The following is a 25,536-nucleotide window of genomic DNA, read 5'->3' on the forward strand; positions in this document are numbered from 1 at the left end:
TGACCTCCTCTATAACTTCCCCCTCCCTCCCCTCCCACTTCCGTGATTTCATTGCCACACAGAGGGCAGCACCGTCTGTTCTGCGCTTTGGCGACATCTAACATCAAGAATTGCTCAAACACGTTATCGACAGATGTCTATTACTTCAATCGATTTTATCGTGCCTGGACATATGGTTTTGTCAGGTTTCATAAATTTATAAATCTTTTCTCAATTATAATTCTTCTAAATAATATAAATTTTCTTTTCAGAAATCAACAGGATTCGTAAAAAAAAATATACATGAGAATGATTCTCAAGATATAAATGGAAAATGAAATTTGGTAAGGTTTTTATGTGTAAGGTTAGATTCGATTAGGTTTATAAAGCTGACAAAAGGGAGTTCTTGCAATAGCATGGATCCAGATATGGTAAACACTAAAGTCACGTTATTCTTTTCTCAATTACAGCGAATTTGATTGGACGCATTCAGTGCATATTAAAGTCAGCATACACAAAATAATGTAAAGATATGTTTATACATAAACATAAAAATCTATTAAATCCTGAGATACTCAATACATCATTTTATTGTACTATTAGGTAATTATGTGTTTTATTATTCGAAATATTTGCACTTTTATATTCAAATTAAATTAATGTACAACAGCTTTAATATGAACAAATGCGCACTAGTGCTTCCAATCGAATTCGTCATTCAGTTGTTAAGAAGAAGATAACGTATGCCTTCTAAGCGACACAGTGTGACAGTAATCAAATCATCATTGGGTGCTTTCCAATTGCTTAACATATCTTAACACAAATGTACACAGGAATGCACAAAGTGTATCATTGTGCACGATTCAATTGGAACAATGTGTACACTATGGTTGAGATTCGTTTCAAATAGAGTTAGATTAAATGTAGCCTATACTTTTCCCCTTTAAATGTAGCCTAGGCTTTTTCCGCCTATATTAAATAAAAAAAAGTAAAAGTGCCGGCCACTCAACATCTTCCAACCTTATTTATAGCCACCGCAGTTAATAACATATAATTGTCACTAGAAAACCAAGCTTACACAGCCCTCGACTGAGTACAGATGTGTCGACAATAACGGACACGCAACTTGTATCGCCGTGTGCATGAAAATGTCTAGGAATATTGCAATTGGAAAGCATCCTTTGTTTAACATTGGCAAACAATGATGTAATGATCCATTGTGACACACCGTGTCATTTGTGTCACTTGTTGGAAGTTGGAAGGCATACAATGTGACCGTAGTGTTCACTATATCTGAATAAACAGTATTGCAAACACTTCCTAATATTTATCAAATTTCAATCGAAATTCTTGTTTTTTTTTGCGTAATATATTTAAACAAAGATGGAGATTGGCAAGTTTTTAAGCATTAAAGACAGTGTCTACAAAATCATATTTTAGAAATGGGGCAGTTGAATTAACCGTGCTCAATTATTATGAGTCCTTAGTGACCGAGTGATTCCTTACTTTTTCCTAACTTATGAATCTTTCAATAATTATAACGTATTCTACATTTTATTTTCCAAAATGAAGTTTAAACATTTGTTCTAGAAAGTTGAATGTATGTTTGTGAAATTTTAAAGATTTTCTTGAACTATTTTAAATAGGTGAAAACATGAACGGGTTCTAATGATTCAAGATGGTAGAAATGAGGCATCAAATTGAACATGATATTGTAAGGGTTAAGATTCCAACGGAATCTCTTTCTCCATGTGTGACAATACGATATTACGGTTCGTCTCATTAGGTAAACGCGCTCTGTCTCCTGTTTTTAGTGGTGCTCTCATGTCCAGGCACATAACGTCGGTGTTCAGAGAATGCTGTTTGTCTTCCAAATTGTTGTCGATCCGTTTAAGCAAAGATTCCAGACTATTGTAGCTTGTTCTAGAAAATTAAGTTTAAAGCTTGCACTTAAGAAAAAGAAATGGCAAATAATTTTAATGACTGTATTTAGTAAAAAAAAAACAGCTTTGCAACTGTAGATGTATGTGTGCATGTGCGTATGCATTATAAGATTTTTTAAATATAATTCTCCCAGCCTATATCAACTAAAAGTAACATAACATTAATTTCACCACCAGCAATATAACCATTATGCAATACAATGTATTATATTGAATGTAAAATTAATGTACTTTTAGTTAGTCAATTCAGTTATGGTCCTTAATTTCTAAATGGATATAAATATGTAATCAATTAAAGAATCTTATAACAGTTGTAAAGCTATTTCTTCTTCCGAATGCAGTTGATGAATCTAATGGCCATTCTACAATAAACCATTAGTTATAAATTAGAAATTGGAAATTGACGACTGTGATTGGTCAATTTCCAGCTTCTAATTTATGGCTTATTGTAGAATGCGTGTAATAATTAGCAATATAAGATACATACTTTGCATGCTCGATCATTTTAATTAGATCTTCTTCAGTCTGTTTTAATTGCAAGGCTTCCTTCTTCAAGCCTGATTCCACATCGTCCTTACAATGTTCCGAGCCAGGCCGATAAATTCGGTTTTCCAATCGCGTTTCGACACATTTTACCACGCCTATTTTATTCATCAGTGTTGCTTCTAACTGGGTTATCTCTTTTCCCAACATTTCCATTTCCTTCTGTATCTATTTACATTAAAAAGAGATAGGAACAAATTCTTATCATATATTTGGTATTTGTCAAATTCATTATTTGATTTATTTTTATTCTTATATATATTCATGAAAATTTATTAAAATTTGGAGAAATATAATCGATCATATATACCTTGAGCTTCTGCCACGCCATTTCATTTCTGCCTTTTTGCGTTTGATAAATTCTCTTCCTCAAAGTGTAATCTGTTGCGTCTTGTTGAGCTCTAATATCGTTCAGTGCATGTTCCCTCATTACACGTGTAGCCTCACGAAAATTGTAAGATTCACTCAATTCTTTTTCGGCAGACAACTTGGAACAACGACATCGGTCCAACCAAACCTCGTACGTGATTGACCTGTTGAAATGGAAAGAGACAAGTTACGAATTTTGATGATATAAAGATTACAGGACAGAAACAGCAAATAGAAGAGAAGGAAATTTTGTACCTTGTTTTATCGACTAATGTTTTCGATTTGTAACTTATATTTGCAGAAGTGGGATCTAATTCGAGATTGTCCTTGTCTATTCTAATAGTTTCGTTTTTATCCTCTATGTTCAAGCTCAGCCTAAATTTAAGGGCTTCCAAGCAATTTAACTTTTCCCATGCGGTCTGTGCTCTAGCAGATGAAAAGAATGGAATAGAGGAAAAGGAAATGTATTATCTTTCTATGACATATATCAGCTTGATCAATTGGTAAATTCTTCATGAATATTTGCGATCAAGCGGAGCTCCTTTTTCAACTCTATATCAGCCTCATCGTACGTGAGTTCGGTTTCTCTACGGCAGTCCCTCATTGAGATGCATTCGCTGGCGATACGCAGAGGATGAGTTATGTTTTCAAGTTCCTTCTGTGTGTTGGCTTTCTCGTCATTTAATAAGCGTATCTCGGTTAATAATTTTTGCAGCAAGTCATCGAGGATGTCCTTCCATCTCGATAGTTCTAACACTCTGACGAGACAAAATTATGTTGGAGATGTATATTTCCCAAAAAGTAACTGAATGAAATCAATTGCAACTTTATTATTCCTATGCAAAGCAAGTTATTACAATATCAAAATAGCTCCAAGATGATTACCAAAAATAACTTTCCAATCAATAACGATTTTGACATTATCATGGCTTGATCTGTTTGAATTTTTACTATAGATTAATTGTAATATTTGTCAAGAGTACTTGCAGTCACCTGTCTGTTATTCGAGCATCGTTTATGTAGGTGTCCCATTTCGTTGTCACGTTCCCTTCGGAACGAGTGGTTTTGCTCGAATTGCATAGCCGACAAGCCTCGGATCTTTTTCGAGTTTTGTCGAAGCTCCCATTGTTTGGTGTATCAATCCGACAGACCGATATGAGGCAGAGGTTTTTCATAAGTACTCACAAATTTGGCCATGATAAGAATTCATTTGACGAACAACAAATGAAAACGAAGTCGGATGAAAAGAAAATGGATTAGGAAAGAGGAAGCAAAAGATATTATTCTACAAGTCGCGAATTGGATAAACGATTTGATCGCAACGTTGTCAGGACAACGACAGAAGGCGAGAGCAGCGAGGCAATCGAAATCATTGAAATTGGTGTGTTATTGCGAAGTTTCAACATACTTTTTGAACAACGGATGCGAAGTTTAATAAATTTCGCTTTAGTTTAATAAACCATTAATGATATTTCTTCAACATTAGAAATACCGATCATAATTAATCATAATTGATCATTACTATTTTTTAGATTAATATTATGTTTCTAATGTAAAAGATATCATTCTGGAATATTTGGACTTTTTAATAATTGTGTTCTTTATATTGAAATATTTTTCATCATTTTCTTTATTTTCATGACAATATTTATGATCCTTGATATTTTTTATAATTAATAAAAAATATGGGTATTTCTAGTGTAATTATAGTATAGTTAATATTATCATGCCCGATAAAAAATTTTTCATACGTGAATATGTATAAATATATATAAACATACATAAATATTCATAAACATGTATAATCATGTATAAAATGTGTCCATACATGTTCATATATATCCCTCTTTCTTTTGTAAAATTATTTTTTAGTGTTATAATAGAAATAATAATAGTAAATCAAAATATCATCAAAAATAATTAAAAGAATAATTTTCCCATTGTCCGTTTTAGAAAAAAACAAGTTTGGAAAAATGTAAAAAATTTTTATCATACACAATTATGCATAATTTTATATATAATTATACATAAGTAATTTTGTTTTAAATATTTTCTAAAACAAATAGTGTAAAAATTATCCTTTTAATTATTTTTTATATTTTCACATTATTACTGTTATTTCTGTTACACTAAAAAGTAATTTTATAAAAGAGAGGAATGTATAAACATGTATGGACATATTTCATACAATATACATGTATGAATATTTACGTATGTTTATACATATTAATACATATTCATATATGAAAAATTTTTTACCGCAGTAATAATTTTGCCAATAAGTCAATGTCAATTGAAGGATTGAATGCGATCGATCGAAAGTATGCCTTGAAAAAATTAACAGAATCAAAATCGAATTTAATTTTTTAAATTAATATTTCTTTAAGCTTTTTCTTAGGATCAGAGGATCGATTATCTTGAAACAAGGTGAAAAATACAAAAAAAAGTATGCAAATTTACTGAAATATTTATAATTTTCTTGGTCAGCACATACACATATATACATCTAGCGAATTTGCTCACTTTTGTAATTTTCACCTCGTTTCAAGATACACAATCGACCTCCAAACTCGATCTTTGAAGTGACGTACGTGAAAGAGGGTGCCTCCAGTGCTTTTGAATAAATTGCTCTTTGTTTTTTTATTTTCAAATTTCTTATATCAGAACGGACACCGCGATTAATTATGAAAGCAATGAGTTTAAAAGAGGGGGGGAGGGGGCGTCGCCTCACATTATCGTGAATCAGCTAAAATTCGTGTGCCGCCATTTAATATATATCGATTCGATGACGAATTCAAACTGCACTGTTGTCTTCCGGTAATAACCATGATCAACATGGCCGTCTAACGTAAAGGCCGGCAGCGGTAGAGACGTCGTTCTTAAAGGTACAGTAGAATTATAGCCTAGAATCGATTGCGTCCTGAGCGAAATCTTGTTTCGCGTTAACGACGATTGACAGCGACTCATTATTCATTTAGCAATTTCACCAATTCGCTAAAAAGGTCATACGGTCTTCTCGACAAGCTTTATTGCGACGCACTTAAGTAAAATGGGCATCGTTTCAACTACACTCTTCTGTACTTTTTACGTCGGAAACAAAGAAAGCATGCATATGTTGAGCTTCGAAGGGAGAGAAAAGGAGAAGAAACAAAGTGCAGAGAGTGTAATTGAAACGAACGGTAAATATAGGGCCTACTCATCACGGGGATGAGGGGAAGTCAACCGGAAGTCAATCCAGTAGACGATATATAGCTTCTGTCAGTTTCGGCAACATAAAAGAAAATGTAGGAGTACTTATTGGCGGATAAAGCGAATAAATATTAGGAGTGATTACATGTCGCTGACATTAAAAAATCAAAATACAACCAGGTCGTTCAAATCATAGATCTGTTATTCTTTTTAGCTGAACTTTTTGTATATGGTTTCTCCTTTTTTTCTCTCCAACGTGAAAAGAATGGGGAATGATAAACCGTGCAAGAAGTTCAATGATAAAGAACCTATGTGCATTGCTTAAGTCGCGTCCGAGAGAAGAAAAAAAGTAGGTCAATTTAGAAATCAATTAATATATTCCTCGGAACTTGCATTTATACGTGCAAGGCACTAAAAAAATAAGCAAATCTAATTCGTAAATAATACATCAGCTTTATTAAAATTGAATACAGAGATTGATAATTAAAATCGATAATCTGAAAATCGACTCTGCTACTTGCAGGATTTTCATTAACCTAACTCAAAGAATACAAAAATCAACAAAATCAAAATGACTATTTTAACTCTTAACGTCAATAAAGTCAAATTTTATAATAAAATATCATTTTAACTTTCATGACGTCAAAATGAAGTCTCTCTTAATTTGGTATGTTCCTTAATTGGAAAGCATAAATCATAACATCAAAATGATTTCAAAATGCTCACTAAAAGTTACTTTTCAGTCATTTACTGTTCATTTTAATGCCATTTCGATGTTATCGCAACATGTTTTTCTAGTTAGGACAAAACTCGTTGACCGTAATCGATTTTTTTTTATGTAAATTACCGATTTCAGCTAATCTTACACGGAGAGACAAACTAACGGTACTTCATGTAGTTAACAGTAAAATTACGTGTCAAAAATGATAATGGAATTCGTAAGGTACATGATATCGATCTTTCAGGACCGTGAAGATTGATCGGTTTGTCCGAACTACACTCGATCTGCGGTTCAAAGATCGCCATCAGGTCTATTCTTTTTAGCCGAGTTTGCACGCTTCATCTTTTCTCTTTTTTTTCCAACTGGAGAGAAAGGGAGGAAAGAATACGTACGAGTAAGTTTAGATAAAAATAGAACAGGCTGTTATCGGAGCTTATCTCGACATGCAGTGCGCATATTGTTTCAATCACGTAGTATAATAGCTGCAATAAAGAATGAGTTATAGACCCCGTGATGAAAAAGAATAAGTAACGTTTTGTGACATATTATTAACGTAAATGTAACAAAATTTAACCGTAAACGGATCCCAAAAATGGACGCCTCTGCGTGGCGTCTTGATACGGGTCTGTCGATCACGTGATCGATGACGCATTCGACGCATGCGCATGAAAGTCCCGCCCGAAGAGCGTTCGTTCGGATTCGTCAATTCTGTATTGTGCCGGTACTCCACGATAATATACACGGACGTGTACGGGTGTGCGTGTACTCGCGTGAGGCGCGAGTATTGTGGGTAAAAAGCTGAAATGCGCGCGCATTGTTGCCGAGTACGAGGGTAAAATTTCTTGCAGTAGTTCGGAACGCGGCGGGAAGCGATTCGTCGGCCTGTTACCTTCTCGCTGGTACTTGCAAGCGAGGGGAAGGCCAGCGGAACGCGAGAGAATCCGAGAGAAAACGTCAAGGGGCTGAAGAGGGGGTGGTGAAGAATAGGAGGAGGAGGAGGAGGAGGAGGAGGAGGTGGAGGAGGAGGAGGAGGAGGAGGGTGGAGGAGGAGGAGGAGAAGAAGAAGAAGCAAGAGGCCGAGTGGTGCCATTGGTGATAGTAAAGAGAGATAGTTGTCAAGAGAATTGTAGGACCGGTCAAGATTCAAAGTCTGCTTGCACGCTAACAGCACCGTGAGAGATATTATGCGACGGCTCGGTATGAAGAACAAGCATAGAAAATCTGAACTGGCGAGCGATAGCGAGCCGGAAGAAAATGTCGACGCACGCGCGGCCAGTGACGACAACGACAACGACGACGAGACGCAGGCCGGTAAGACTAAGAACAACAGCGCGCAAAAGTCCGCCACGAAGAGACGCTCGTCGCGCGGTGCATCGGTGCAGAAGCCGGCGGCGAGCTCGAACGACGATGTAAACTCTGATAATGACTCTGCGACGATAGAACCGAAAGAGCGGGAAAACGGCGAGAAGAAACAGTCACCGAATAAGCGTAGAAAGAAGGAAGACCAGCGAGCGTCTACCTCGGCCCGCGACAAGTTCGACGCCGAGAACGAATATGAGGTATGGCGGGTGTTTACTTGCAACATTTTCCTACCTTCGCGTCGTAGAACGCTAGTTACGTTTAAATTGAAAGTAAATCACTTATTGATTGAAAATTGTCACAAAATAATTGAATTTCCTTTTTATTATGTTTAAATATATTTCAATTTTCGAGTAATTGATTTTCGGATAGGTTTATCATTGTTTACGACGAATATCATCGGTCAATCGCGTATCATCTTTTTTCCAGCCAACAAATATTACCGCGCGGAAAGAAATGCGCGCCATATACATGAAGTTAACAACAGGAATGATTAACGAACTTTTTACAAATTGTATTGAATATTCAAAAATTCTTTGATTGCAAAAAAAAAAAAAATATTAAAAATAAAGATTTATAAAATTAAGGTTTTAACTATTTTCTTACTATTGTATTTCAATTGTCTGTGAATTTTAGATATTTCTGTATAATATAAGACATAGATATTTAATAATTAATAATTAATGATAATAATGCGATACAACAATTATTCATTAAGGGGATCCTAAAGTCTGTTTTATGAGTTATTTTTCGAATATTAGTATTTTACTAACTGTCTTTAGAGATGTAAAAATTCTTCTACCACAATTAAAATACAACCAATAACGATAATGTCCAAATCGGTTGACTTTATGTCACAAGCGAAGGAAAGTTAGAAAATTACAGTTTTGTTATCGATTTCTGTTGACAATAATATTTGTTTTATACAAGTGTTTTATGCTATGTATGTACAATATAAAACAATTTTGAACTAGAGGTTACATGAACAAATAATATTGTGGTCTTAAAATTAGGCTTAAACATTTAATATAAAAGATTAGGTAGAAACTTGTACGTGTGCGTACAATATTGATGTAGTGTGTAGCGATATGTAAATCATACGTGTGTAAGTCCTATTGAGATTGTTCCAAAATTTACTGTCAGTGCTGAAAATCTATAGTTTATGTCACGTGCACTCTAGACTCAGTACTAGCAGTAAATTTTAGAATAAGCTTGAATCGGTAATACAGACAGTTTTAGTCTCTTTAAGCGGCTAAGTAACAATGTGATTGGTTCTTACCTTTAGATTCAACTAATCACATTAAATTGCTACTTAGCTGCATTGAATAGTTTCAGTACTGAATCCATTTTTATGACATTGAAAATCTAATGTGTTGTCTGTAACATAATATGCAGAGCTGCGGTGTAAAAAGTAAGATCAAGAAATTGACCAATCACATTCAAATGTGAAAAGAATAATTGACTCTGATTGATCAATTTTTTTACTTTTACTTAACTAAGTTTATTCTGCATATTGTAGACGGTGCTTCAAATACTTGTTTCCTTATTTGTTAAAAATGTCAAAAATTTTTTTTTTTAGGTTGAAAGGCTCATCAATGTTCGTACCATTAAAGGCCGTCGACAATTCTTGGTGAGATGGGTAGGTTACGGGGAAAATGACGACACTTGGGAAAATGAAAAGGATTTGAATTGTTCTCAGTTGATAGAAGATTTTTTAGCCGAGGAAAAAGATAAAGAGAAAGAAAAAGAATTTAAATTATCAAAACCGGTCAAGACAGAGAAATCTAAAAGATCTTCCAGAAGTATTCCCAAGAAACAAATCCAAGAAACAGAAGAAATTGGTACGTTATATCATTATTTGTAATCTATTTTGAAATATTATTTATTATGAAAATAATAATCCTATGCATTTATATCTTTCTTCCAGATGAAGAAAATAGTGGAGAAGAAAAAGAGATCTCAAAGGAATTTGAGGTCGAAAGAATAATAGAGGTACGTTTTAAGAAAAATGGCACAAAAGAATTTTTAATCAGATGGAAAGGATTCAGTGTGTCTGATGACACGTGGGAACCGGAGAGAAATCTAAATTGTCCAGAACTCATTGCAAAGTTTATGGAAAAGTTAGAAAAAGCGAAGACCTCCGAAATGCGGGAACTCAGAACAAATCGGGTACATACTAAACGGTACACATTATCTACACAACCCCGTGGAAGGAGATTATCGAAACGTAATAAAGACAAACAAAGGTACTTCATTACTTCTAATCGATTATTATATCCATTATTATATATTCTAATTACATTGTATTAAAAATGAAAACTTTTTTGCAGGGCAACTTATCATGAATGTGATGAATGAAGAATATCGAAACCCCAATCTTTATTTTATTCAAACAAAATTTATATACATATATATATATATACACACACCCCCCCCACACACACACCACACACACATATATATATATACATGTATGTGTGTATATATATATATATATATAGTTCGTAGTTCTACAATAAAAAATGGAAGGCGGTTCAAAAAAAAAAGAAAGGGAAACAAAAAGAAATATATCAAAATATGAATAATTTGCTATTACAATAATAAAAGTATGTAAGGTATGCACATACTTTTTCGAGAAAGTGAAGAGAGTCCGTATAAATAAGACAAAAAAATTAATCAGCATATACACCTACATGTATATTTATTAATACAGAAAGACTAAAGAGTTTCCAAGATATTTATATTAATGAACGTGTGTGCGCGCAAATTTTGACGTAGTAAAAGAATAGGTTTATTTGAATGTATAATGTGAGGAAAAAATTATTTAAGTGTATAACATGAGGGGGAAAAATTATATAATTTCTGACTTCTAATCTTGTAATTGGTTATAAAGAGAAAGCACTTAAGAATAGAAAAAACAATTTTTCCCGCTTGACGTATACGTTTAGATAAAAAAAAGAGGCTTAGAATCTATCATAGCTTCTTCCTCTTAAGCGATGCAATCGACACAAGTTGATCTTTTATTCATTTAATGCTTAAGAAAGGTAGGACATTTGTGTCAAATGTGTTCTTTAAAAAAAATAATTAAGTTGTCACATTCGACTAATGTCGCATTTATTCTGTACTACAATTAAGATGTGAATTGCAAATTTATAATCAGGAAAAATTATGTTGCGTTTAAAATCGCTCTTTTTATTAATTCAAATTTTTCTATCACTACATAATATTATTTTAAGATAAGCGATATGGAGTGCACTTGTATATCTTTTCCTGAGAAATATTTTTAAAAAAAAGAGCTGTCAGGACATTCATGTTCTAACAAAAAGACAAATAGTAAATTGCTACTTCGTCGAAACGCAATATGAAATTCTTATAACTCTAGAATAAGGAAATTAAAAGAAAGACTCATGTTTAAAAGATCGTTTATTTAATCATTTTACACACGTTCACTCCTCTTTACTTCCTTTACTTGTAAACCTAAAAAAATATTCATATTGCATTGAAACTTACTTGTAAATTTGTTATTTAAAATAGTACAATTAGGAGCATTATAAATGATAAAAAGATTGTCAATTTTAAACATGAAAAAAATCATGTTTTACCTGGTGGTAAGGATTGCTTGAGTTTCTCAGCCTTCTCCTTGTCTGTGATCACAAGGGTATACAAAAATCGAGAACAGCGGACCTTAAACTTGACATTGTCTGCATTCTTCTTGATTTTTACAGCTGCAGAAAGAACAGAAGAATCAATTACGTTCATATAAGATGAGACTCAAGAAAGAAGAAACTTTTGAATTAATAAAAATATGTTACATTTAGCATCCTTCCTCCTGGCTTTCAACAGAAAGTCCTTGATCTCTTTGATTTCTCGTGGCTGAAAACAATATTTTTGACGCATTTATCAACTTGAAATTTGTTTTGAAAAAGAGAGGTTATGATGATAAATCTAGCTTGTCAACACACGCATAATAAGATAAAACAGTGAAATTTTTATGCGTTATCCAAAAACGTGCAAAATGTCGAGGTTAAACGGCAAATATTTCTTTACTCACCATATTTTGTTGCGATTAGTGTTAATTAGATGGACCTGAAATGGAATAAAAATTTAATGAGAAACACTTAACAGAACGCAAAATGATTCAGGATATATAAAACAACGTGATTTTTCGAGCGAACGCGAAACGACGTGTTAAAAAACGGTACACGATGCATGCAAACGATATGGATACAAAATAAATTCAGAGACACATCTTACTTCGAACGCACGTTGATCTCGCACGCTCGTTCAGGAAAAAGAAAAGAAACGATACGATGGGATCACTCAGTTTAGGTTAGTTTGGAAGTCAAAGTCAAATCAGCAATTAAATTCGAAATGGGAAATTGACAAACTGTATAATAATTTCTCAAAAAAAAAATGGATAATAATATATATACAGATGTCGACGGAAATAATATATATACAGATATGGACAAAACTATCAGAACACATTTACATGAAAAATTTTAAATTCTTATCGGCTGTTTCATCGGTAAAGTAGGATACATGTTGCTCACAATTTGAAAGGTTGAAACATTCCAACAAAAGAGGTTAATGTCGACGAATACAGTTATTTTGAGATACTAGTGGGTACAAATCTAATGACATATAGACATTTATATATAAAATTTGATTCATCAATTCTTTCAGTTATCTCATTCGTATTAACTTGTATACAGAGGAAATAATTAACAGACCGTAAGCAGATCCGCGTGTTTATAATCGTCAGTAATCGCAAGATATCTCTCTTGCTTCCGGTTTTCGTCGCACTTATATTTATATGACTTCACATCGAGTCATTAGAGTTGAGCCAAGCTGATTAGAACGTAGGACACGCGGCGTTTAGCGTTAAACATAATCGAACGGTATACGGATTATGTGTTTTAGTTTTAACTCTCTCGACCAATCTTGACGCAGTCGCGTGAGTTAACAGGATCAGTCAGACAGGTGCGCACGCGATCTCGTTTGCATCGACGTCGTTGAGGATCCAATTAGGCCGTCTCATCTCGCCGGGGAGTCGATGCTAGACGAGGTAACGCAGCATGGAAAGCGCGGAGCAACCAAGTAACGAGCAGAAACCGAAAGACAGGTTAGTCGGTCTGCTGGATCACATCGAGGCCCATGTAGAGCAACTGCGAAAGGATGCCGCCAGGCTCATGGAAGAAAAAGATGGTCTGCTGACGACCTTGGACACCCTCAGGAATAACGATTTGCTCTTCTCCCTCGAGGAACGTGAGTGGATGACTTAATTCACTTTATTTAATGGAATGCCTCACAATATTTTGGCTTAATTTAAATTGGAATGATAGAAAGAGGACAAAAAAAAAAGAAGAGAGGTATACTATTCGATGTGAGAAGTTTTTTATTCTGTGATTAATTTAATATCATTTTCTGTATTACATGTATGTTTTAATTTATTGTATTTCTAAGATTATCACCTTTAATTGTGGAAAAAAATATGACGAAGTATTTAGGTAATAGAATAAATCATTATATAGATTACTTGGTGAACAGTGTTATTTTTTTTTTAGAAAAAAATAAGTTGGAATAACAAATACAGGTTACTTTCTAGCAAGAGACAGTGAATCATTATATCTTTACTTAGTAATGTTAAACAACGATGAAATGATTACTGTGTTAAATTGTCTCTTGTTGGAAAGCTTAATAGTTAATTTAATTCCAATTTGTTGCACCAGTGTATATTAGTTCAGAACGATTTTTGAAAAGAAACCTAGAATTATTTTAATATCTATGTCCCAACTTAAACATTAACAATTTTCTTTGATATATTATTAAAAACATATCTTTAATTATCATATCCTTTATTCAGCTGATAGAGATGATATCTTGAGGTATGCGGATAGATTATCCATGCGCTGTTCCACTGTAGATGTATTAGTCACAGTTCAACGAGATCATGTTCAACAGGAAGCATTACATCAGGTTTGTGATCATTTACAATATCTTATAAAGATACAATTATTGCTTAAAAGTTTGGAGCATCTTATAATTTTTAGATAAAATCATGTTTTTTTTTATAGATACAATTATTTTATTGAAAAGATCGACATAAACATATAAATGTATGCTATTTGAGAGGAGCTTAAAGAAGTTTAAAACAATAACCTTCCTTATATAGAGTAATTGTAGCACTGTAGATTTCAATACTAAGCTATGTTCTTTTTACTGATTTTTAAGTCACTTTATCATTACATAAAAAACAATCTTTGGAGAAATATATAAACAACTTCAAACTAGAAACTTATAGCCAAAGTCAAATAATAAAATCTAAAGATGTTTTCCAACACGTACACAGGTGACACAGTGTTACACTGCTCGCCACTGTAAAAAGCTAAGTACGAGCATGTAAAATATGTCAACCAACTTTTATATATCACCAACTTTCAAAAAGTTATTTGGTAGCTGGTACTTATTTTGCAATAAAACCTTTAAAAATCGCCAAAAAAATTATAACTGAAGTCTAAATAAAAATCATAAATCTATTATTGATACAATAAATATAATAAGAATAAGAATGGAAGATTACAATGCATTCTGATGTTATACTATAAAACTAAACTGTGTTTCAATAAGTATCTTACACAGTGGAACATAATGTAATATTCTGTGTAATGTCCTAACTGAAAAACAGTCTAAAATTGCTTGTTCTTCTGTGAAAAGACAATTAATAAATTTTGTTGTCTAACATCAAATATATATGTTATTTTGTTGTTGTTTTAAATTTAAACTCTACTCAAATAATGTACGTTTATATATATATATATGTCGATATTTTCAATAAAATAATTGTATCTATAAAAAACATGGTTTATTTAAAAATTATAAGGTTCTCTAAACTTTTGAGCGATAGTGTATAGTTTTAGAATTCAATGACTAATTGGTTATATTAATGTAGGTTAATGGCCTGATTGATAGCTTAGTCGTAGGCTTGCGACAAGATCCAAATGGCACTCGACAGCGATGTGCAGAATTTATGAATGCTTGCTCCTCCCATAGTATAGGACATTCCGATAAGATCTTCGAGACCGCAATTCTTGGATGCACGTTAGACGATCAAAAAAGAGTCAAGAAAAGATTGCAGGGATTGCTCGATTATATCGATAAGATGCACATCTTAGAGATGACACAGTAAATAACACCAAGAGGTTCCTCGGCAAATTAAATTTGTCTGAATTTCCATACGAGTCTTAAATGACGAATCTTTTCGACGGTCTAGCGCTGTTTAGCGAATTAAGAGACAATTGGGAAAGATATATTCTTTACATCTTTTCTGCGCGGCTGAGTTTCCATTTTCCTTCCATATTGCAAATAGCTACTTCAAATGGAACGCTTGGCTGTGTACAGAATGCAACAACATGTGATTGATTGGATTTAATCTTATAGTGACGCGATATCGATTCTCGGCGTTTATACAATTCCTAAGCATATTTTAAGACACTTGGCATTTCAGCAACTTAGAAAAATAAAAAAAGAGTTAAAAAAGCATTCGATAGACATTTTTCAAATCTGTACGTTTAAAATAAAGAGGAATTTCTAGAGGATGTGTACAACTGCACTTATAAAATTTTAAATATTATTTGAATGTTATATTAACAAATATAAAGTAAAAGGCCTCTTTACACTCACTCTAACATGATTTATTTACTTTGTGAGACATTTAACTACTGATTAGTTTCAGTAGAGTGTAATAAGAATGGTATTATGATTAAATTATCTTATTTTATTGTCAAAAATTGATTTTTTGATGATTTGAAAAATTCTGTGAAGGAGGATTTTGGTCTAGAAGCTGAATTTTAGGCTATTTTCACGAATTTCTTTCTGAAAAATTTGTAAAGTCTATACAAATCAGGATTGTGTGTACATATTAGTACATATTTCAAGTATCTTTTTTATTATAAGAATTAATTAATTAATTTTATTATAAGAATTTTTTTATTATAATTTTCCAAAAAACAAGCCTTATATAACGGCTTATGTAAGATCATGAGAAAAATAAGGCGCTACACGATGATTATGATTGCGGATGTTCTGCTCGTTTGAAATAAAAAACTGAAGAGATTCTTAAATCATATTAAAAAATATTAGAAAGAAAAAAAAATGGCATCATTATGAAAATTATTTTTCGATATTTTCGAATGTTTCGATGTTTTCATCTTTAAAGTGCTGTAAAATAAATAAAAATAAACATTTTGATTTTATTATAGTTCAAACGAGAATTATATGTGCAAAATTTGGGCGCGATTGTTCAAATAGATTTTGAGAAATCATAATCACTTACATAAACTATTATATAAGACTTGTTGGAAAAATTACAAAATAAATAATAAAAAAATTCTAAAAGATACTTAAAATATGTATTAATATATAGAAACAACCCTGATTTGAATAAACCTTACGAATTTTTCAGAAAAAAAATTCGTGAAAAATAGCTTAAAAATCAAGCTTCTAAAGCGAAATCTCTCCTTAATTATATCTTGAATGATCGATTTAAATTTTTCTTTTCTTTATTCCTCGTTTATAGCTCCTCTTCTTAAGATTTCGCTTATCAAAAATAATTTTAGCAAAATGTACAGAGATTTTATTGTGTTCTGTAATACAATTAAGTAAAAATATAACATTAGTTATTAAGTAACTTATATTGTAACATACTATTGCTTTAGGAAACTGTAGTTCACATCAACTTGTTTGTTCTTAAGGCTCCTATATTTTCGCTACAATCAATTGAATTATAACGTCAGAAGTGAAATACGTGAAAAAAATTCATATGGTTTTTCATTTTTGACGTCAAAATTCAATAGCTACATTAAAGAGCTAAACAAAAGCCTTAAATCACAATACATGTTGAAATGCATTTTTACCTAATTTCAAAATTTAATTCAGAATGAATTTAAATATTTTATAAAGTTGAGTTGGTCTTGAATTATTATATTTTGAAATAATATCGACGCGCTAATCTGTAAATAATAATTATTATTATTGTCATTATTTAACGCTACATTTGTATTGAAATGTTAATTTCATAATTTGGTCCTTGAATACAATGCAATTTAAAGATTAATAATTCATTAAACATATATACGATAATATGGCGAGATATTTACAAATTACGCGTCATATTCGTATCACTATTCCCATCCGCATTTTGCGAGTACGCACAGTTGTATATTTTACGATTAATCTTCCATACCTTATAATCTACAACCATTTGGTTAACATTATGAGCATAATTATGGTGATTATTCCTATTGCGTTTAAATTAATGAGTTCCCAAATGTTATGCGTACTGTGTTCTTATACACGAAACCATCGCAGGCCGTTAATTAAAATATAATAAATTTGCACTAACGGACACTGTAAATCACCGTCCGTTTACGCCTTCAGAGAATAAACTATATATATTTACAAGACACCACCCGTACCTTTGACGTCTTCGTGTAACACTCGAAACGCAATGTAATGCTATTACGTACACTATTGCTACAAGAGTCTACAAGCGTTCTTTACGAAATTTCGTTTCTTATGACTCTTCGTTTTGCCACCGGGTCGAAGGATTATCGTTCCATTACTGGTGTTACGACCACACATTGACCCGTCCGGACTAAACGCACCTGTAAAACAAGGAAAGATATAACTTCATTTATACTGTAGACAAATTACGGATTTTTGCAATACAATTGAGTTTTACAATACGAATTTTGCAATACTACTTACTGATGACAGAAGGAGATCTAGGTTCTGCAGAATATAATCTCAAATCATCCTGATAGTCATCGTCGGAGCGACGCATCTCGTGCAAACATCGGGATGCCAAATGTCGGAAGACGCTCATCACGCCGATATCCTCCTTCACAGATGTCCGTAGGAGTTTGCAACCTAAGGTGCGACCGAGCCTTTCGGCTTCGTCCCTGTAATATCAGATGCTTCAGATCTGCAAGTTTCATTTTAAAAAAACTCAATAGAAATGGTTTAACGCATACTCACGCATCGATCACGCTTTGGTCGACAAGATCAATTTTATTTTGCACCAAGACTGTGGGTATTTCTCCACACTCATTCTCGACCTATAAGAGAATATTTTAAGAAAATTATACAGAATGTTTATTGTCTAAGAAAAAAAATGTGAATTTTTTAATAATAGAGCTATTTTAGAATCAATTTTCCTAATCAAAGGCAAATAATTTTTATTTATTTTAATAAGCAATAAAAAGTAAGCGAATTTTTAAGTGAATTAAATTTTATAGCAGATTAAATTCATTCCTCTACTAATTTTATAAATGAAATTTACAGATTAGTACCTTAAGTTTCCACGAGGGAATAGCATCGAAAGAATCTCTATCAGTCGCTGAATAAGCGAGGACACAGGCATGTGCACCGCGATAATAAGCCGCGGTTATCGCATCGAATTCTTCCTGTCCTGCAGTATCCCATAACATCAATCTTACATCCTCACCATCGACTCTGTCAACACAACATACATGTATTTATTTATTTATTATTTGTCATAATACTATTTAATCAATCACAATCTTAGAAAAAAAATTTATCTTTGGTTTTGATTTTCTCGAATATTTTATTGTTATCACAAAATTTATAATCTTAATTTTTATGCTAATTAATTTTGATTATCTATTATATTCCTAATTTTATTTATGTGCGAATGCATATGGGCCTCAAGTTATAATAATTAAAAATTAAGGGTCAAATTGTTGCAATTGCTATGCAAAGGATGACTAATCGTAAGATATTAAACAATGAATCGTATGCAAGAGATAAAATTCCTTCCAATATATTGACCAACATTACATCGGTAGTTGGCGTCAAGAGGGGATACAAGAAGTATCCCACGGTAGCTCACGCTGGCACGATTAAAATCAAGTTTTTCTCAGGCACGTCGCTCTCGAACTTGTATACCCATATGTAGCGATATATAATGATCAGCATCGAATAATCCGATCAGTAAACACAATTCCCGAATTTAATTTGTACTAACATTCGTCATATAATTTATACATCGACAAAATATGTGAAACATTCGCAAATCCCTTTCTGCTCTAAATATCTCATTATTATATCTATATAATATATCTGATTATTTTTTAATCCACAATATTCCTGAATAAATAATTTCCCTAAGTTTTAAAGATTTAAAATTAATAAATTAATTATATAATTAAATCAAGAGCATTTTCCATCAACCTCTGGTTAAGTTAATTAATTCGCAGAAGTGCCAACAGTAATTTAATGTATGTATCTTCTAGTCTAGAATTTCTTTGTTTTTTTTTAGATGAACTATGTTTAGTTCTCATTATATTCAGTATCACGGCAATCGTGATATCTAATTTTGCCTCGATAGTCTAAAGTCTAAAGGCTTAGGATGCTCGTACGGAATACAAGAGAGATCCGGGTTTGATTTCCGAGGAAATTTTTCGCAATAAATCTATTTACAATTTTTCAGCATTTTAACATCCCAGCAAACGAGAATGGATTGAAATGGATTAAAATGAATTCAGATTTTCAGAAATACGGATTCATGAATGTTAAAATGAATCTTTTTTAATCCTGAATTTTTATTCATTTATAGGAATTGCATAGAGCATATCTCTATGCCTTTCAATCTAAAAATAATATTAGCATTTTCTGTGCATCGTGAATATTATTCAATTCAGAATTGTGAATAGGAAGTACAGTTTTTTTAATTTAGTTAAATTAAAAAATAATATCAGTAATTTCTATGCAACGTGAATACTGTTCAATATTCTGAATATGAAATGCAATTTTTCAATCTAATTGAATAAAAAAAGTTTTTACTTAAAAATGGACCATAAATGCTACTTAAATTATTTAAAATTATAAGTAGGAAATTTTTCGTTTTAATCCAACTAAGTTCAAAACAGTTGTAATGTAAAAATAATTGAGCTATGTTTTTTTGTTTCTCTTTGATTAGAAATAAAATGAATAACCGAGGTGAACACTCGCAAATCAAGTCGAACACAGCCCGAATATTAGGCTAATCACGCGCGACATCGGCCAAGCGAGATTAGATTATCCAACACTTGTTGTCTCATAGTAAATTGTTTATATTTTATTATATCTGTTAAGTGATGATATTTTTATTATATCTATATAATTTCGTTACTAGTTTAGTTGGTTGTAATTTAAGTAGAGAACGGATAACACATTTATCAATTGAAGAAATGGTGAAGCAGGTAGAAGATTCATAATCCAGAAGTCTCAGGTTCTTAAATCTCACTAAAGTGCATTTTTTAATATCAATTTGAAGTAGTTAATTTCAGGTATAATTATTATAAATGTCTTAGGAATAAAATTTGTAATCCTTAAATATGAATGTTTTTTTTTTACAAATATTAAACTAGTGTCAGTTCGGATCCAATCCATTTCAATCCATTCAATCCATTTTCATGGATTTAAAGTACGCATTAAAAAAATTTTAATCCATTTTAATCTATTCTCGTTTGCTGGGATCTTTTTAATATGATGCCTGATTGAGCATTAAATTATTAAAAATTGTTTGTCAATTTAATTTAATTCGTGATATTACTACAATAATTTAATTGCATTTATAAGTCGAGAAAATTAATTCGGCGCGAATGACTACAAATATATATATATATAATTCACATTGAATTAATTAAGCATTAAAGATCTCACTTTGACCGATATAGGCATTTCTATTTCGTATTGATTGTGTTCTCTCACATATATGGTCTAAGATATGATTCTTATTTCTAACGTAATCATCGATTAATTTAATTGAAAATTGAAAGGAACTCTCCCTCTTGCTTTGAATGTCGCGTTTGAGTTGAATCAACTTAATTTTGAATTGAAATAATTCGACACGTTCGAGTGGTTACTTACTCGATCTCACGCTCTAGGAAGTCGACGCCGATCGTCTTCTTGTAGTCCCTGGTATAAGTACCTTTACAAAACCTTTGAATCATCGACGACTTCCCCACGGCGCCGTTGCCCACTATCACCACCTAACCGAGAGATATTAATATTATTATTTGAAAGATAAAGAATCACACATAATATTTATCGAGTAGTTTTTTATTCTATATAAATTAATAACTTATATCGAATCATCAAGGGTCATGGCCCAAATAATTTCCATATTTTGTCAAATATGATTGATAGAACATTGAGGAAGTGAGTTAGATATTCAATATAGAATATTATCAATCGAACTATCGAGGGTCATAATCTAAATATAATTTACGCAAAGAAGTTACAACTAGAGAAACGTTGCGTGAGGATTCAACAAACGAGAATGGATTAAAATGGATTGAAATTTTTTTCTATCTGAATGCGTATTTTAAATAGGATATAGAATACTTTTATAGCAAATTTCTATAGCAAATAGAATATTTTTTTTTTTGGATTTAATTTGGATTCAATTGGATTTAATCAATTGGATTCAATTTGACGCAATTGTTTTGAAAAACTGCATTTGCTATTCAAAATTTGGAATTGAACAGTATTCACAATTATGTGTTTTTGTACAGAAAAAGCTAATATTATTTTTAGATTGAAAGGCATAGAGATATGTTCCATGCAATTCCTATAAATGAATAAAAATGCATTCGGGATCGAAAAGCATTCATTTTAACATTCGTGAATCAATATTTCTGAAAATCTGAATCCATTTCAATCCATTCTCGTTTGCTGAAGTAGGTTATATCGATAAAGACATTAATCCACAAAAAAACCGGTCGCCGATGGTAATCTCCATCGACATGGTTTAGGCCGGGTTTTATAATTTAAAGCAACACGAACAGCGATGGAAAGAATCTCAGGAATGCTCGCATATGAAAATACCAAAGTATTTACTGGTATTTGAACAGCGATATGATAAAATTGATATCTAATCGGTGCCGAAGATTTTCCTGAATTCCATACGTGCATTCTTATCTTGACTTATCCATCCTGATAGTTATAAATCGCGCTAAATCGTGTTCTCCACGTTCGACTGGTTTTCAATGTACGGGAGAACGAAAGGACTGCAGGATGTCCTGTCCCGGAAGTTATTAAATATATTTTCTCTTGCGTTTTTCAACCTCAAAATCGATGGAACGACGATAGCTTTGTTGATATAATTAGCGAATAAACATGTATCACGGTCCGTAAACTGAATAAATTAATAGCGTAACGTTTGTCATTCATTTCAAGTTGGCTTTAGCGGAATTCGTAAAGATATTTGCGATGTAGAGATAGTTGCCCATCCATGATATCTCTGCCAAGGAAATTCTTATCCGAATTCCGAAGGAGATGCGATTAAAAGAACATCCAGTAATTCGGGGACATGTTGTATAAATAACGATAAGAAAAGCATAAATGCGTAGTCTTCGACAACAGGCGCGATGAAAACGCGAGTAAGTACCGTTACCGGCAATCGAGAGATAAGCAGAGATCACTGGAGCAGCACCGAACTCGCATACGCTTCCCTTTTTTTGTAGTTACCACTTTAGTGCGGCTGCAATTTAAAAAGAAACTTCATTTTCAATATTCTTCCTCTATGAATATTAAGACATTGATTGGAAATAGAATTTATTTTCTTATTTCCAACTTGATCGGATTTTAAGCTTCAAGCTCCATCATTTACAGTATTTTCGTTTTAAAAGACATCGAAATGCCATTTTAGCCTTCTTAATTGACATTTAATGAATAATAAAGATAGAACGACATTATGTTTCCTAAATGGAAAGCAGTTTAAATGAACTTGAAGCTTAAAATTTCATCAACTTGAAAAAGTCTGAATTTTATTTCTAACTCTCTAATGTTGGAAAATATTATGTATGCCTTTAAAGGGACATCAATTAATTATGAATTCTGGTAGATAAATTTAAATTTGTCAAAAATAAATAAAATGCAATCCTCAAATAGCACAAAGAGTTCAAAAAGAATTCAATGATTTAATTCTGATTTCATTTTCAAATACAAAAAGAATTCTTATTATATCTAAAAATGAGTTCAGAATTGATGACATACGACTGAATTCTTTTTGAATTCTTTGAACTTTCTGTCTGAGATCCCCAACTTTTATGGCAGTAAAAATTTGTGATTAAAACCATTAAATTTTTATATGTACGTTAAACATTTCAAATTTTTATATAGTCAGGAATAATATAATAAAAATCTGCACTGAAGTTCGAAGATCTGTAGGCTGCAGACGAAGAGTGAACAAATTAATGAAGATTTAATTGCTTTTTAAATTGCGTAAAACTATATTATTTAATTCTTTAATTATGTATTTAAATTATTTGATGTATGCATATGCGATTCTCCGCTCAGCTCTCCATAACCAGTTAAATATACGTCAGATTCTACTTCGCGTGTTAATCGCGTGCGAAATTTATCGAGTCGATTTATTCTCGGCGAGCATCGCGAATTCTCGAGAACTTGGATAACTTAAGTGTCTTAAGCATTGATGAATCTCGAATTAGCAAAAAACATACGATCAGATAATAAAGTTAACGGCGCGTAAATATCATAACCATCAGATGAACGAACTGATACAGACGTTGCAAGTGAATTAATTTACAACGTAAATGTGACTGGCAGATAATAATTAAATATCGATAACATATAATTCCATTATATGTAAATTTAATATCATGAAGAAAGCGAGCCGTAATTCCAACTTGTTTTGAAAGGTAATTTTCTTTTTAATTCAAAGCTTATTTTTTTTAGCTATATCTTTTAAAAATGAAACACTCTAAATTATGGATTTTAAGCCATTTGAAAATTTTTCTCATAATTTTTATACGAATTGGAACATTTTTCAAAAATACTCAGAAATATTCAGAAAGTTTATATCATCTCAGAATTCTGCATACAAGTGAATTCTAAAATATTTTGAAATTTCCCATTCTATAATTTCTAAAAAATATATTTTTAAATTTTTTAGATTTTATAACATTTCATCAGAAATTATACTTACAAAAGATCTTAGAAATCTTATGATATTTCATTATTAAGATAAATTACAAAAAATTCTGAGAAAAGATGTAAATTTTCTGAGAAATGTTCCAATTTGTAAAAAAATATGAGAAAGTTATAGAAATTTTGAAAAATTGTATGAAAAATTCTGAGAAAAATTTTCACCAGAGGAAGCTTAAAATCTAATCAATTTGAAAAGCGGAAGAAAAGAATGAATTCTATTTCCGATTCAATGATCTTAATTGAAAAAAATTACTACTAATTGGAAAAGTGTATGCATGAAAGATGCCTCGTCAAGTCTATCCGTTGAATTATTCCGGGCAGAAATCACTCGTCACGTCGAGAGCGAGCATTAAGAAGCACTTTAGAGCAGATGAATAAAAAAATCAGCGAGGTGCGGCCTCGCCGCGGAAATAATAACTTCGTGTGTAGCAAGACGACGCATTGTAATGAGACGGTCGCTTTTCTTTTCGGCGGAAAATCACGGCGAACGAAGCGCGAATATGAAAAATGTGTCCGCTTCTTTTCGATCACGCTCTATCACGATCTACTCTCTTGATGTACACAGAACGGAGCAAACGCGTTCGTGGAATTTGGAAAAATCTAGATGGAGAGAAAATAAAAAAAATTACAGTAAAGTAGAAAACTAGAGGGAACGGAAGTAAGAAACCGGGAGATTACCTTGAGTGATATCTCGAGCTCTTCCTCTCTCATTCTGACCGTAAAAGGTGATTAACATAATATCTGAGTACAACGTGAATCCATCCTTCCATCGATCGAGTGTAGATCGCTGTTGGCATGTGAAAATTTTAACGTTTATTCGAAAGCACCGTGAATATCAGGAGGAGAAAAAAAGAGAGGGATTCTTTCTCTCTCTCTCTCTCTCTTTCTCCGTTTCTCTCTCTCTCTCTCTCTCTCTCTCTCGCTCTCGTTCACCTTCTCTCTCTTCTCGGTACTGAGTCGATGACTTTGCGCCTCGACCGAGTCATTATTCAGAGCTCCGATACACACGGCGTCGCGCCGCGTTTCTTCACGTCGCCCGCGATATATCACTTTCTCGTAGGAAAAGTCTCGGCCACGAAACGGAACGGAACTCGCACTCGCGAAGGAGAGAAAAGCGCAGTCCTTCCTCGCGCCACGACGAGAGTGGTACGATACGGAACGGAACGGAACGGAGCACGCATGCACGCACGCATGCACGCACGCACGCAGGCATGCACGCACGCACGCACGAATGCGCGCCGCTGACCACCACTGGCCGACTGAAGAGAACACCTGTATAGCCAGGAGACACCTGTCGCTGACGCGCGCTTGCGGATCTGGTGATTTTATGTATCTAGCGAAACGCCATATAAAACACTAGTGCGGCGAAACTCGCGTTCCTCGTGATTTCAACTTGCCACTTTTCTCCGTGCTATA

At 32.7% G+C, this 25,536-nt stretch overlaps 5 protein-coding genes across 7 annotated transcripts; 2 read left to right on the forward strand and 3 right to left on the reverse strand.

The window, feature by feature from the left end:
- Nucleotides 1-1,326: 1,326 nt before the first annotated feature.
- LOC105150562 (tektin-B1) lies at nucleotides 1,327-6,097 on the reverse strand. Its single transcript, XM_087415595.1, is given in 7 exon segments — nucleotides 1,327-1,902; nucleotides 2,410-2,633; nucleotides 2,776-2,998; nucleotides 3,090-3,263; nucleotides 3,335-3,592; nucleotides 3,828-3,938; nucleotides 3,940-6,097. Coding segments are annotated over 7 exon segments (1,284 nt in total). The 5' UTR covers nucleotides 4,032-6,097; the 3' UTR covers nucleotides 1,327-1,700.
- Nucleotides 6,098-7,762: 1,665 nt separating this feature from the next.
- LOC105150564 (uncharacterized) lies at nucleotides 7,763-11,520 on the forward strand. Its single transcript, XM_011063735.2, has 4 exons — nucleotides 7,763-8,303; nucleotides 9,683-9,944; nucleotides 10,031-10,349; nucleotides 10,434-11,520. The coding sequence occupies exons 1-4, from the start codon at nucleotides 7,929-7,931 to the stop codon at nucleotides 10,459-10,461; spliced, it is 984 nt and encodes a 327-aa protein (XP_011062037.1). The 5' UTR covers nucleotides 7,763-7,928; the 3' UTR covers nucleotides 10,462-11,520.
- On the reverse strand, nucleotides 11,509-12,974 carry RpL38 (ribosomal protein L38). Of its 2 annotated transcripts, none has more exons than XM_087415594.1 (5): nucleotides 12,837-12,974; nucleotides 12,155-12,189; nucleotides 11,916-11,976; nucleotides 11,706-11,828; nucleotides 11,509-11,580 (listed from the first exon to the last, which is right to left on the reverse strand). In XM_087415594.1, exons 2-5 carry the CDS (start codon nucleotides 12,155-12,157, stop codon nucleotides 11,540-11,542), a joined length of 228 nt encoding a protein of 75 aa, XP_087271720.1. In that variant the 5' UTR covers nucleotides 12,158-12,189; nucleotides 12,837-12,974; the 3' UTR covers nucleotides 11,509-11,539. The 2 variants fall into 2 exon arrangements, with proteins under 2 accessions (XP_087271720.1, XP_011062038.1); XM_011063736.2 differs by lacking the exon at nucleotides 12,837-12,974 and adding an exon at nucleotides 12,358-12,486.
- Nucleotides 12,975-13,181: 207 nt separating this feature from the next.
- Nucleotides 13,182-15,701, forward strand: LOC105150567 (BAG family molecular chaperone regulator 2). The gene is made up of 3 exons (XM_011063737.2): nucleotides 13,182-13,371; nucleotides 13,970-14,082; nucleotides 15,056-15,701. Exons 1-3 carry the CDS (start codon nucleotides 13,182-13,184, stop codon nucleotides 15,290-15,292), a joined length of 540 nt encoding a protein of 179 aa, XP_011062039.1. The 3' UTR covers nucleotides 15,293-15,701.
- A 1,014-nt stretch (nucleotides 15,702-16,715) lies between these two features.
- Nucleotides 16,716-25,193, reverse strand: Rab23 (RAS oncogene family member Rab23). 2 transcript variants are annotated; one of them, XM_011063739.2, is made up of 7 exons: nucleotides 25,054-25,193; nucleotides 24,799-24,907; nucleotides 21,037-21,158; nucleotides 18,456-18,618; nucleotides 18,142-18,221; nucleotides 17,872-18,065; nucleotides 16,716-17,768 (listed from the first exon to the last, which is right to left on the reverse strand). In XM_011063739.2, the coding sequence occupies exons 2-7, from the start codon at nucleotides 24,829-24,831 to the stop codon at nucleotides 17,638-17,640; spliced, it is 723 nt and encodes a 240-aa protein (XP_011062041.1). In that variant the 5' UTR covers nucleotides 24,832-24,907; nucleotides 25,054-25,193; the 3' UTR covers nucleotides 16,716-17,637. The 2 variants fall into 2 exon arrangements, with proteins under 2 accessions (XP_011062041.1, XP_087271719.1); XM_087415593.1 differs by lacking the exon at nucleotides 25,054-25,193 and having other exon boundaries at nucleotides 24,799-24,973.
- Between the last annotated feature and the right edge of the window lie 343 nt (nucleotides 25,194-25,536).

This window comes from Acromyrmex echinatior, chromosome 18 (genome assembly GCF_024713525.1).
Source record: "Acromyrmex echinatior isolate Ae372 chromosome 18, ASM2471352v2, whole genome shotgun sequence".
Taxonomy (NCBI): domain Eukaryota; kingdom Metazoa; phylum Arthropoda; class Insecta; order Hymenoptera; family Formicidae; genus Acromyrmex; species Acromyrmex echinatior.

Coding starts and splice junctions, on each gene's coding strand:
- RpL38 (XM_087415594.1), bottom strand. Junction 11,829..11,915: donor CAGGAGGAAGGATGCTAAAT/GTAACATATTTT, acceptor TTCTTTCTGCAG/CTGTAAAAATCAAGAAGAAT. Junction 11,581..11,705: donor CAAGCAATCCTTACCACCAG/GTAAAACATGAT, acceptor ATATTTTTTTAG/GTTTACAAGTAAAGGAAGTA.
- LOC105150564 (XM_011063735.2), top strand. CDS start 7,929: ATGCGACGGCTCGGTATGAAGAACAAGCATAGAAAATCTGAACTGGCG. Junction 8,304..9,682: donor ACGCCGAGAACGAATATGAG/GTATGGCGGGTG, acceptor TTTTTTTTTTAG/GTTGAAAGGCTCATCAATGT. Junction 10,350..10,433: donor CGTAATAAAGACAAACAAAG/GTACTTCATTAC, acceptor ACTTTTTTGCAG/GGCAACTTATCATGAATGTG.
- Rab23 (XM_011063739.2), bottom strand. CDS start 24,831: ATGAGAGAGGAAGAGCTCGAGATATCACTCAAG. Junction 18,222..18,455: donor TTCCCTCGTGGAAACTTAAG/GTACTAATCTGT, acceptor ATTCTCTTATAG/GTCGAGAATGAGTGTGGAGA. Junction 17,769..17,871: donor TAGATCTCCTTCTGTCATCA/GTAAGTAGTATT, acceptor CTTGTTTTACAG/GTGCGTTTAGTCCGGACGGG.
- LOC105150567 (XM_011063737.2), top strand. CDS start 13,182: ATGGAAAGCGCGGAGCAACCAAGTAACGAGCAGAAACCGAAAGACAGG. Junction 13,372..13,969: donor GCTCTTCTCCCTCGAGGAAC/GTGAGTGGATGA, acceptor TCCTTTATTCAG/CTGATAGAGATGATATCTTG. Junction 14,083..15,055: donor AACAGGAAGCATTACATCAG/GTTTGTGATCAT, acceptor ATATTAATGTAG/GTTAATGGCCTGATTGATAG.